We start from the raw sequence: 12869 nt of genomic DNA, 5'->3' as shown, positions 1-12869 counted from the left end.
TAAAATAAAATAAATAAATAAAATTGTCTCAAAAAATAAATGTTTTGGAACATGCATGGGTAGTTAATGGGAATGAAATTCTGAGATTGATTAAAATATAATTTTTATTTTACAGATTTGTACATATCTTGTATTTATTGCTAAGAATTTTATTCAACCAATTTCTTTAAAATACCATCTTTATAATAATATGATTTGGCAGAATTTGAAATTTCATATTTTTACGGTTACAGAATACGAACGAAGAAAATTGAAGTTCATTAATCTACTGACTTTGGAAAGGCTATTTCAAATGCTGTTTTAAAGCTTGATATTCTTAATGATTAAAATATTGTTTTATTCGTCTGATTTTAAATGTTACGAGTGTTAAAGGACTGTACATATTTTTGGTAATAAAAATATAAAAAAAGAGTTAAGTACATCTTTTCAAGAAACAAAAACTTAAAAAAATATTTTTTTTTCATTTTAAGAACACAGAAGCCTATAAAGAAAGAAAAAAAATAATTCACCTTAAAATATACACAGTTGTCTTTAAAATATTGTATTTTTCAAACTCATTGAAAAATTAAAAAAATTTTTTTTATTAAAAATTGTAAAAAAAAACAATCGACTATTTTATTGTTTGATATATTTCTGAGAAAATACTAAAAAAATTAAAAAATATAAATTTATATATATATATATATATATATATATATATATATATATATATATATATATATATATATATATATATATATATATATATATATATATATTTATATATATATATATATATATATATATAAATATATATATATATATATATATATATATATATATATATATATATATATATATATATATATATATATATATATATATACATATATACATACACACACAAAAGACAACTGTTTACACTACTTCGGATGGCGAATGTTTTTTTTGCCGAGAATTTTCACTCATGAAAGTGCTCACTCAAAAAGTAACTTAAAACATAAAAAGTAAGCCCACTCACAATTAAGATCAGGCTATAAAGCTTATAAATTTGGAGCCTTAGTAGGGACATAATGAGCGGTGTTGCATCAGCCGTAGCTAGATTTTAAAATCACTTAAGATAATTTTAAAGCCATGTGCTATACGTATCAGCACTTTATGCTGACGATTTCAATAACATTATATGGTTCATTATCAAGGACATTAGTACGAAAATCTAGGAAATTTTAATCATACATATTTCGCCATCAAAAATTCTTCCGATTAATTGATTATTATCACTATGAAATGAAAGGTGAACATCAATAATAAAGTATTTTAATTGAAAAAATATTAAGGCATATAAATTATTTTATTGCTTTGATTTTATAAAAGGAGCTGTAGTTACAATATGAGCCTTATTATTTTGTAATTAATCGTCATTTGGAATAAACATCAGCACGATTTAGCTAAAAGCGGTACCCTTTTTGTAAATTTATTATATTTTACGATATTCTAGAAGTTAGAAAATTGAAAATGTTTATAGTATTATATCATAAGGACAAGGGTAGATTTGTGATATGAAATTGGACCATATGATGAATTTCATTTTATCCGAAGCTGTTAATTTAGTGAAAATAACTATGTATATGTAATATTTATAAATAACATAATATAACAATTGTTTTTAATTTCGTATTTATACAGTTATCAGAAAAATTCTATCAACTGGGCAAAAGTTAGATATATTTTTAAGGCATGAAGTGCATTTTTGATTAATTAATGTATAAATCTACTATTTATAAAACAGTATAAGTCTATACAGATGAAAATACACTAAGATTCAGAAGAAAACCGTGAAAATTTACAGGGATACACTACGTTGTAAAAAATCTTATTAAAAATGTTGTTATACAAAAAAAAAAACTATATGAAAAGTACATTAATATAGGGAGACGCTACATCAATATTATCGCAGAGGAACATCACCCTACTAACGTGTCTAGGAATTACATATATAGTCTAGCAACGTTTCAAAGTGTGGGTACGTTTTAATGAAACATAATTTAATACAAAATGATTAACACACACATTTATCTTAGTTTTAAGAAAAATGCCTGTGAATTTTTACGGGTTTTCCCTGAAGTATGGTGTATAATGATTATCACAAAAAATCCTTATTATTTAACATATATAAAACGTAATTGTAACTTAGTTAACTAGGGATCTAATTAAAAATAAAATAAATGTATCTTCAGTAAGTTTAAACCAATTGTCATAACTCATAACGTTTCCTCGATTATATGGTGATAATATCACATCAGAAAAAATTCATTTAGAAAAATTCAAAGGATGTACTTTTTTAATCATACGTTATATATTTGTTATTACAAAAACATTTACGGGCTTCTTATATCCATCTGTTAAAAGACATACTCGTCTCTTCGTCAGGCCAACTACTACACCAGCATGTAAACATTCTGTTCAAACACCTACATAACATATGACAAGTCATGTTACATCGACATGTGACAAGTCATTTATAGTCGATTGTTGAATATGAAAAGTTTTTAAATATAAGGTATTTCACTATGTTTGCATTTAAGTTGAGTGGTTGTTCCAACATAAAGCAGTTTGCTTTAAATTCAATAGGTATGAAAATTATAAAAACATATCAGTATTCTAAAAACATAGTAAAAACATATGTTATCGTGTTTTTTTTCTACATCTCCGAACTCATTTCAACGATCAATCTCCTTCATTTCGGTCCCACGTCGACGTCATTTCGTCTTTTCATATCCAAGGCACTATCGTCAATACACTTCATAACGAACTAACAAAATAGGTTTTCTCGACACTGTAAAAATTTAAATTCTTTCGACAATGGTTAAATAAACGAATGGCACCCCGTGTACTTAAGACTTTTCTGTTTTCTTCTTTAAAAGCGTCAGTCTTAAAAATCAATCTCAAACACGGAGTAAGAAATTGAAGTAATTATGGAATAGAAAAGGACGTATTTATGCTAATATTCTTAGATTATAATCATTAAAAAAAACTTAACTAAAAATACGTTAACGATATATAACAATTCCAAAAAAATATACGATGATTCGTCATTATTCTAATAAAAAGTCACACTTTTTAACTGTTTAGCACATTTCTGTGTTGGTGGGATAATTGTGGCACTTGATGTTTGGTCATAACTTATGTATATATACTACAAAACTTCCTGCCCGTCTTCCAAGGCTACAGCTCTTCTATCCTTCTTAATCTGCCATCTCTGGAGGGGAGGAATGGCAAACAGCATCACACCACTTATCGTTATGGTGATTCCGGCAACGTAAAATCCTGGATCGTAGGATTTTAGTGCATCGTAGAGCATCCCTGAAATCAAACGTCACTCGTTGTAGGTACTTGAGAAAATAATTACATGAAATGTGTATCGTTTTTCAGAGGAAGGGGGCGCAAATTCACATGGATATTTAAAAACCAATTAAAAGTATAGACGTCCTTTCAATATTACTGCGCGACCGCTTGCCTACGCAAGAGAACATTTTTTTACTCTAGCGTTTCACTCATCTTCGATGGGGCTACGTTCGAAAGTAAAAGGACGTCTAAACGAAATAAACTTAAATAAATAAATTAGGAAAAAACCCTATTCAATCAAAATTCAGATAATAAATTTTAAACAATTTTGTTTATTTATTCAGAATATCCTTTTAAATATGCGGTCTCTCCTTGAAACTCAAAATATGATCCAAAATAATTCAATGGGTACATACAGTCTGTAAATAAATAAAAAATAATAATACAGATTTGCACTTTTATTTTTTTACCAAGAATCCACTCGTTTACGAGTGATTTATTCTTAGTTAAAACTTGGTTAGTATAAATGGTTTTATATGTTTTTTTATTATTCAAAAAGTTTAGTATACAAATTAAATGAATAATTTAACGTTGTTTAGTTTCAGCCAGAAAACTTAAACAAAGCATGAATTTCTAATAAAACACCACAATATTCATATAACCTCTATTGCGAAGAAAAAAATATTAAATAATAAATGTTAACATTTTCATACATTGATTTGATTAAGAAAACTCATATTTTATTATAAAAAGTAACTCAACGCATTAATTTCACATGAAAGTAAAGGTTTTATCTACGTTGTGCCGATAAATTCAAATCCACTATTGGACATTTAAATCTAGTAACTTATCAGATACTAAAAGTAACCGAATAAAGTAAATGTTTTTTTACCGAATACGAGTAAAGTTAAACTTTTTCACACTACATAGTTAACGTAAGGACTAAAAATAAACTTCTTTTGAAAATTAAATAAAAACCCAGAAATGATTTGAATAAAGAATACAGATGACATAGCATTTTACTAATGGACGTTTTCAATACCCTTTAGAATTTTCTTCGATTATGGAAATTGACAATTTATTACCGTTGAAGAAGTTTTTATTCCGTTTTTGAAAGAAAATAAATTTGTAAGCGAGTACAGAGTACATCAATCGAACCGAATTTCATTGAATCTTATTACAGGTGTCTCAATTTGAGGGAACCATCTCTTGTTTAAAAACGATAGGTGCTTCGTTCGGCATTATTATCCTTAGGGAAATATTTAAATGTTATTGCAGGCTCTGTCTAAGAATATATACAAACTCATTCTGAATATTTCACTCGGAGAAAAGCTATACTTGACAAATTCTCTTCTAAGGGCACCACCTTCAGGTAAAAAAAATACAACTAAAATACGAAAGGAATCAGCGCACATACATTCTTGATTATTACATATTATTTTATCTATTTCAACATACTATACACATTTAAAAACTGTTTTAAAATTTTCACAATATTAACTTTTATTAATTTATCCATTACTTTATTACCCATGCCTTTGGTCCATATTTTTTTTGCCATCTTACCTCCGCCGGCAACAAATTGAAAATGAAAGGAACTATGTATTGAAGTATTCTCACCAACCCTTCGTCGTGGGTGAAGCGGGTATCATAGTTGTGTACTAGAGGATTTTTATACTTTTTACTGGTTAGTTACTCAAGTATGAACATCCATTTACAATATTCCATGTACTGGAAGTGACTTGATATGATTATATACCGATAATGTATCATTCATTTCATTATATATATAACCGGGTACATTTTATTATTATAGAATATTGAATTTTTTGTAGTTGAATGATGTGAATTTGATCAGGTTTTCATGAAAGGATAAAAATACCTGCTACTGGAGATCCCAGAGTGGAGGCCACTCCTTGGAAGAGCAATAGCATTCCGAAGGCATCCGTCAGCCGATCCAGTCCAAGGAGATCGACCAGGATAACAGAGGTGAGTCCCACATAGGCCCCGATAGTGAACCCGAATACCGAGGCAAACACCGCTAGCGAGTAGAAGTCTCGGCAAAAGACGCTCATTATTGTTGCTGTAAATTAATACATGTAATTAATAACATTGATTTAATTTTTAATTATTTCAAAATATGTTCATTTATTAAATATTTATTTAACATTCATTGTGTTTTATGTATAAGATCTAATACAATCTACTGATGTTATATTTTATTTTCTAATGAGATGAGATAAGCTCTTATGCTTGGAGAGGGACTGATAATATTATATTTGAAGTGAGAGATTCAAAGTTTACATTCACAAACATATATTTCCGTATATATATACACACTCTCTTTACTCCATCACACATACATATGTATAAATATATTTAATTAATTTTAATTCTCTTTTTATATTAAATGTTCATTTAATTTATTTTTCATTGATTAATATCATTAAATATCTAACTTCTAAAGTGAAGTCATAATAATTTTAATGCTTAAACATATGTTTATAATTCAATTAAAAATTGTATTTTAGTTCGAGAGAGTTTGTTCGTAAAGTTACCAAATTTTCCATCTTTACCCATTTGCACACTACGTTAGGGTTGCCATTTGTCCCAATACCTCGGAATATGTCACCGTTATTGACAGTGATGTCTCCAATGTAGAGCTACTCGAAAATAAAAGAAATCCTGAAAAACTCTGAAAATCTACACATAAAAAGCTCGAATACTACACACGGGCAACTGATTTTTTCAGCCTGAAAATTTTGTGAATAACTGATAAAAAAAGTCTCATTTGACATAAATTAAATTGTAAATTGAGTCCAGAGAATTTGAATAAAATTTTGAAGTTATTAAATTTAATTTTTTTACTGAAAATGCCTCGACGGGACATTTGTAAAATGTGGCAAACCTTTGCAAGATTTTACATTTTCAGTATGTATAATACACCTTTTTAATAAACGTAACTTATTTCCTCTAATTTATAATTCTTTTTAGGATGCAATCCTTAAAACATTCCTATAAATTGTATTTTAATTAATAAAGTATGATCATGTACATATATTTTAAGGATGACAATACTTACATATACCACAGATAGTAAGCGATGAGTTATAAATGGCCAACCGATTGATCCACGGCTTGTCCGAAAGATAACCCAATATTATTCTGCCTAGGGTGTTTGCGATTCCAATGATGCTCAGCAGGTACGAGGAGAGATGTTTGGGTATGCCTAACTCATCAGACTGCGCCACTATATACACGTAGGGAATGTAGAACCCGACACTCGTCAGGAAGTTCGATATCGTGAATATTATAAACACGGGATCCGTCAGCAGTGTGAAGTCTATCAGGCTGTGGATCGTGTCTTTGAAGTCTTTGGTTGTCGGTATCCCGGCAGGAGGCGCCACTTGCGATCTCACGCTGGTTCTGGACCCGTATTTACCGACGAGGTTCTTCTCTTCGGGTGTCGTACTTCCCCTTCGGTGCCCTGCCAGATTCACCAGACTCCCCTGGTACAAAATATCCGGTCTGTACATCACTCCGCTGCCCGCTCGCCTCAAGGATTGACTTCTATTCGCTCTCGGGTTCTCCACGGTCATGTTCAACATGGGCTGACTGAGTGCGAGGCGCGCTGTGTTACTTTCATTTTTTAATTTTCCGTTTGTCGGCATCTGGCCGTTCGGTCTTCCGTTACCCTGAACCCTGGGATGTTGTCTCATGTGATCTGTGCTGTGCGATCTTTGTATAGAGTCCCCGTTGGTCGCGACAGGAACTACCTCTAAATACGCTCCTCGGGAAAGTTCGTTGACTTTTTCCGAACTCAGTAAGGTCATCTCCGTGGGTGGTTCCGCAAAGTCATCGGGGATTTCTGTTTCGAGTGGTCGGAATAGGGCTCCAAATATCACGCAGTTTAGAATTAAAGCTCCGATTATGAGCATAGCCCCTCTCCATCCATATTCAGAGATGAGTTTCTCTGTGAGGGGAGCGAATACGAAGGTGCCCACTCCAGATCCGCAAACGGCTATTCCGGTGGCGAGAGACCGGTACTTTTCGAAGTACACCGTGACGCAGACGATGGCCGGAAGGTATATGAGGCCGAAGCCGAAGCCAGCTCCCACGCCGATGGTGACGAAGAGGGTGACGACGTTGGTAGCGAACACGCTGATGATGACGCATATGGACGCCAACACTGCGCCCCACATCGCCACCAGTCGGCACCCATACCAGTTCACGAACACGCTCGATATCGGTCCTGTAAATAAAAAGCACGTGATCGGTCAGTTAACTGTAAATATTTTTGTCTACAAATCACAACAGGGGTAATTACGCTCGTAACAGTAGTATTTTCAAACAAGTCGAAATAACAATAAAAAACATTAAAAATACGATCTCGCCAGTAAACATTGGGTTTAAAGTTTATTCACAGTAAAGTAATGGTTCATTAATGTCTTAAAAAATCAATGTTTACCGCTCTTAATGTTAACAGTAGGGCCAAAAAGACATTTGCGTTGATTATTTGAAAATAATGAATATGTATAAGCATTGAAGAATGTTTCAATCGGTCAGAAAGACAAGTCAAATAACATATACAAAATTCAATAACAATCAATAAATAACATCTGCTCAAATAAGATTATCGGTTTACACCAACGTGTAACCCAAATATAACAGCAATGTGAAAATGCATGCAAAATATATATATATATATATATATATATATATGTATATATATATATACATGTATATATATAAATATATATATATATATATATATATATATATATATATATATATATATATATATATATATATATATATATATGTATATATACATATAATATATATATATATATATATATATATATATATATATATATATATATATATATATATATATATATATATATATATATATATATATATATATATATATGTATATATATATATATATATATATATATATATATAATATATATATATATATATATATATATATATATATATATATATGTATATATATATATATATATATATATATATATATATATATATATATATATATATATATAATATATATATATATATATATATATAATATAGATTTCTGGTAACCTTTATTTTCTTTTGGACCCGTCCACGCTTATAGTATTATGTATATAAAGTCATCATGCTTATCAATGCTTATCACTCACCAGACTTACATCTTTTGTTTGTTTGTTTTTTTTTTTACACGTTTTGCCGAACATTCGTCTAAGTGATCGCACATCAACTGCACGTTTTTTTTATTTATTTATATAATTTCTATGCTTCATTTCTAAATATACTCGGATGTTAAGGTTTGTACTAGGACTTCGTTGTACTCTGCCAGTTTACATTCAGCTTTTAGGTTTTTATTCGCTGTAAACGATTTCACTGCACCATAATTATATTGAAAATCAGAATACATATGATATTTTACTCGACATAGCTACAAAGGTTGAAATATCGATTTGAATTCACTAACAGTACCTACTCCCACTACGATAACAGAAATATACACGCCCATAAATAAAAGTTACGTATCACAAGAAATTAAATGTAAAATGTATTTTAAACCCGAATCGAATTCACGTAGCTTTTCTGAGCAACGAGAGAGTGAAATATGTGATCACGTTGTTATTCCTTTTTCTTGCATGTGAAATGTAAAAAAAATCGGTGAATGATTTTATTTATTAAATTCAAACCAGACGGACGATTTTCAAATCAGGGCTTCTTAAAACGTTACACCCAAATACAAAGGAAAAACTTTGTCCCACGCAGACATTGGTTTTTCCGAATGGAAAATTGCAAACGCTCTTTCCAAATTTTAAAATAAGTATAATGAGAACGTGCGCGTACTTCATACATCATATATGAAATTAATTTATTATAGTTTTGGTTTATTTTGATAATTTATAAATAAAACTGGTATAAATAACTGTCCGCCTCCGTAGTGTAATGATCAGCACGCTAGGCTACCGTAGAGGTCCCGGGTTCGATTCCTAGGGGAGGGGGGTCAACTAAATATGGGTGATTTTTGTTCTAATATTTATTCAATATTACTCTGGACTGGTAGCTGAAGCGGAGGGCTGATAACCTTACATGTGCTAACGATTAAGATCACACTTTTTGTATATGATGCAGTGCCCTATGCACTAACGGGAGCGGATAAGGGTTTGTAGAAAAAAAATGGTTTATGATATCCTAATTTATATTTTTTAGTACGTAAAATAATTTTACATATATTTTATGTAGGTTTCTGCTTATTTACTAGTTTAAGTTTAAACCATAGATGTCGTAGACAACATTATACTCAAAAGTATATAAATTTTAAGCCCATATACAATTTCCAGAAATTTAAGTAACAAATTAAAGGTGATCACTTAAATCATCTAATGGTAGGTGTACCCATTCATCCATATTTCTATCTCAATAGACTTTTTCATCTACGTTGAGATATATATAAAAATCAAGTCATAATAAAACTATCCTTATATATGGTAGAGATGAAAGAGACATAATTTCATACGAAGGGAATTTGGAAGTCTGAGCATTTATTAGGTTTACAACCTGACTTTGGCTGGCTTATCGATCATTTTATACATCGCGTAAGATCAATCCTTATTTGTACATAATAAATAGTAGTTGTTGCGTAGTTTCGGTTAATGGTCAACTAGCATTTGTGTCGCGTACTCTCATAATCCCCCAGATCCATGTTAGTCGATTTTACAATAATGCAAAATTCTCCGGGTAACATTTATGTTTAAAAGATTTGTTTATCTTTAGATAAAATACTATGAAATAGAGATTTTCCATTTTGTTAGAAAATTATTCAATATTAATAAAAAACACGGGACACAAACCGATAATGACGCCATCTTAATTATTGATCTATCCCCGCTCTCTGATTGGCCGATATGGGTCAGAAAGCAAGTTCCATGAATTTAGCAGAATTTGAAATACAACGCTGTTATATAAGTATTTTTAGCAGGGTTTTCAAGTATATAAATATTTTAAATAATGAAACCCACAATTGGCATTCTACAAAATTGGATCTGGCGAATTTTGAAAGTAGGCGACACATTTCATATCGCAACTATTCATTTCAAATCGATAGTCTTAATTATAGTGTTTCTAACCGATTATAACGACTATAAACCTTAACATGCATAAAATAATTTGATTTTGATATGGAATTAATTTAAAATATTTTTTGTATAAATACAAAGAAGCCTTCATTTTTGAAACTTTAACATACAACACAATACTTTATACAAATCAAATTCTTCAACATGAAAACGTTAGTAGTGTTCGTCTTCGTAGTTGGTAAATATTTTACTACATATATATTTATACCAATTTTAAGCCTCCAAGGTTTATATAATTTGGGGACTATACCCACCCTGCTCTGGTACGTATGGTCTAATTTTTTGACTACATGATCTATGGCGCAGTAAGGCGGAAAACGGGTTTTTTTAAAACAATATTTTGCTTTATTCTTAAGTGCCTAGACTTAATTGCTTTTTATAACATTTCGAATGTGTCCAAATATTTGTTCACAAATTTGGGTTTCTCCACTTAGCAGTTGTTTTCACATATTGACATCTCAATAAAGGTATAGAAGAATATGGAAGTCTGCCTATTCTATCTACCATGATTGAAAACCAAATTTTTGAACTCCTATACATATCATTAATCTCATGACACAGTACATGTGAGTTCACTAGAGCCATCTATGTTGTATTGAGAAAGCTTTTTATATACCAGAGACCCTTTTATTTTAATGATTGCAAGATCCTTACCGGGAACCTAAATATTTTTTTGCAAACTGGGAAACGCCTGAAAACATTTTTTTATGCAGCTTAAATTTTGTTTCTAAATCATCATTTTTAGATTCTTTGCACTTATAATTTGATTCCCAAATTTTGTGTAGAGTGGTTGTAAATCATGGGTAGAATAGTGAACGTTGCACGTGTGTACAGTGGTCACTTAACCAGCCTCCGACAGGTCATAAGCCCTGTAAATACCCAGACTTCTATATCCTTTCTCATCTATAAGGGATGTCAAAATGTTTATTGCGTTTTGAATATTAAAAGCATTAACCTTGTGGATCATATTGATATATTATTTTTAGAAATAAATAGTCTTTGTTTTTTGATCCACTCAGATTTTTACTAACCAACTAGTTTCGGCAACAACCTGTTGCCCTCTTCAGGGTTTAATTTATTTAATTTATAAGTCATAAATTTAACCCTGAAGAGGGCGACAGGTTGCTGCCGAAACTAGTTGGTTAATAAAAATGTGAGTGGATCAAAAAACAAAGTCTTTTTATTTCTCAAAATAATATGTTCATTGCCTTTATCATTCAAAGCCTTATCCGCACCCCAATGGTGCATAGGGCACTGCATCATATAAACGCAGTGTTATCTCGATCATTACAAATGAAGGAATGGTGATCAGCCCTCCGCTTCAGGTACCAGTCCAGGGCAATATTGAATAAATATTAGAGTGGAAAAATTACTTATATTTATTTGACCCTCCCTGGGAATCAATCCCGGGATCTCCAGCACGCTAGACGAGCGTGTTGACCATCACCTAAGGAGGCGGACAATATCTTCTTTATCATATTTATATATCATATTTATATATATATATATATATATATATATATATATATATATATATATATAAATATATATATAAATATATATATATAAATATAAATATATATATATATATATATATATATATATATATATATATATATATATATATATATATATATATATATATATATATATATATATATATATATATATATATATATATATATATATATATATATATATATTTATATATCTTTATCAATATCTTCTAATCTTATTTTAGGGTGCATCATCTTGTCTTCAGCGAAACTATACAAAAATGATAAAGATAATGAAGTAGTTCATGGAGCTATGAAATCGAAAACGAAATCGGCCACTCCCCTTCCCCCAAAACAGTGCAGAGCTTGTAAGGGACGCTGTACACAGTACTGCTATGACCTGCAGAGGTTCAAACTTTGTTGTCGACGGGTAGCTATAAGTGGGTCGATGTTTGGTTACTGAAAACACTTGTTTTTTACCACTTGAGTTTTATTATAGACTACATGTTACAACTTATTATATTTATTATAGTTATTATACAGACCTAAATGATGGAAGTTTAACTTCTGAAACATGTAGTCTATAATAAAACTCAAGTGGTAAAAAACAAGCGTTTTCTTTAATCATTGTAACATGTCTTACCACAAAGTTAATGCCAAAACAATAAATAAAATATAATTAACATATTGTGAAAAATACTAAATTCCCGAAAAATGTAAATACCCGATTTTACGGACTGTATACACACACACCATGTAAACAGACTATGAAATACGTATCACAATAGATTTTAATAAAAAGCGGTATTCATCAAGAAAATTATTTTGTTTTAAATTAAAATTATTTATTCACATTAACCTTCCCTTTGCCACACCACTCGTT

The 12869-nt window shown here is 30.2% G+C and overlaps 1 protein-coding gene across 2 annotated transcripts in view; it reads right to left on the bottom strand.

Annotated features, from left to right (window-relative positions):
• Positions 1-1311: 1311 nt before the first annotated feature.
• The window catches only part of Mct1 (Monocarboxylate transporter 1), a 56205-nt gene continuing 44647 nt past the window's right edge, over positions 1312-12869 (bottom strand). For both annotated transcript variants that reach the window (XM_088265698.1, XM_088265700.1), the window contains exons 4-6: positions 6407-7576; positions 5207-5407; positions 1312-3342 (exon numbers count right to left, since the gene is read on the bottom strand). In XM_088265698.1, the coding sequence (XP_088121824.1) occupies positions 3176-3342; positions 5207-5407; positions 6407-7576 (1538 nt within the window). In that variant the 3' untranslated portion in view covers positions 1312-3175. The remainder of the gene's footprint in view (positions 3343-5206; positions 5408-6406; positions 7577-12869) is intronic.

Source organism: Brachycentrus maculatus, unplaced genomic scaffold (genome assembly GCF_059751285.1).
Source record: "Brachycentrus maculatus isolate JH-2025_06_01 unplaced genomic scaffold, ASM5975128v1 h1tg000257l, whole genome shotgun sequence".
In the NCBI taxonomy this organism is placed as follows: Eukaryota; Metazoa; Arthropoda; class Insecta; order Trichoptera; family Brachycentridae; genus Brachycentrus; species Brachycentrus maculatus.
Note: the sequence above shows the minus strand (reverse complement) of the source record. Positions and strands in the feature narration are given on the sequence as shown.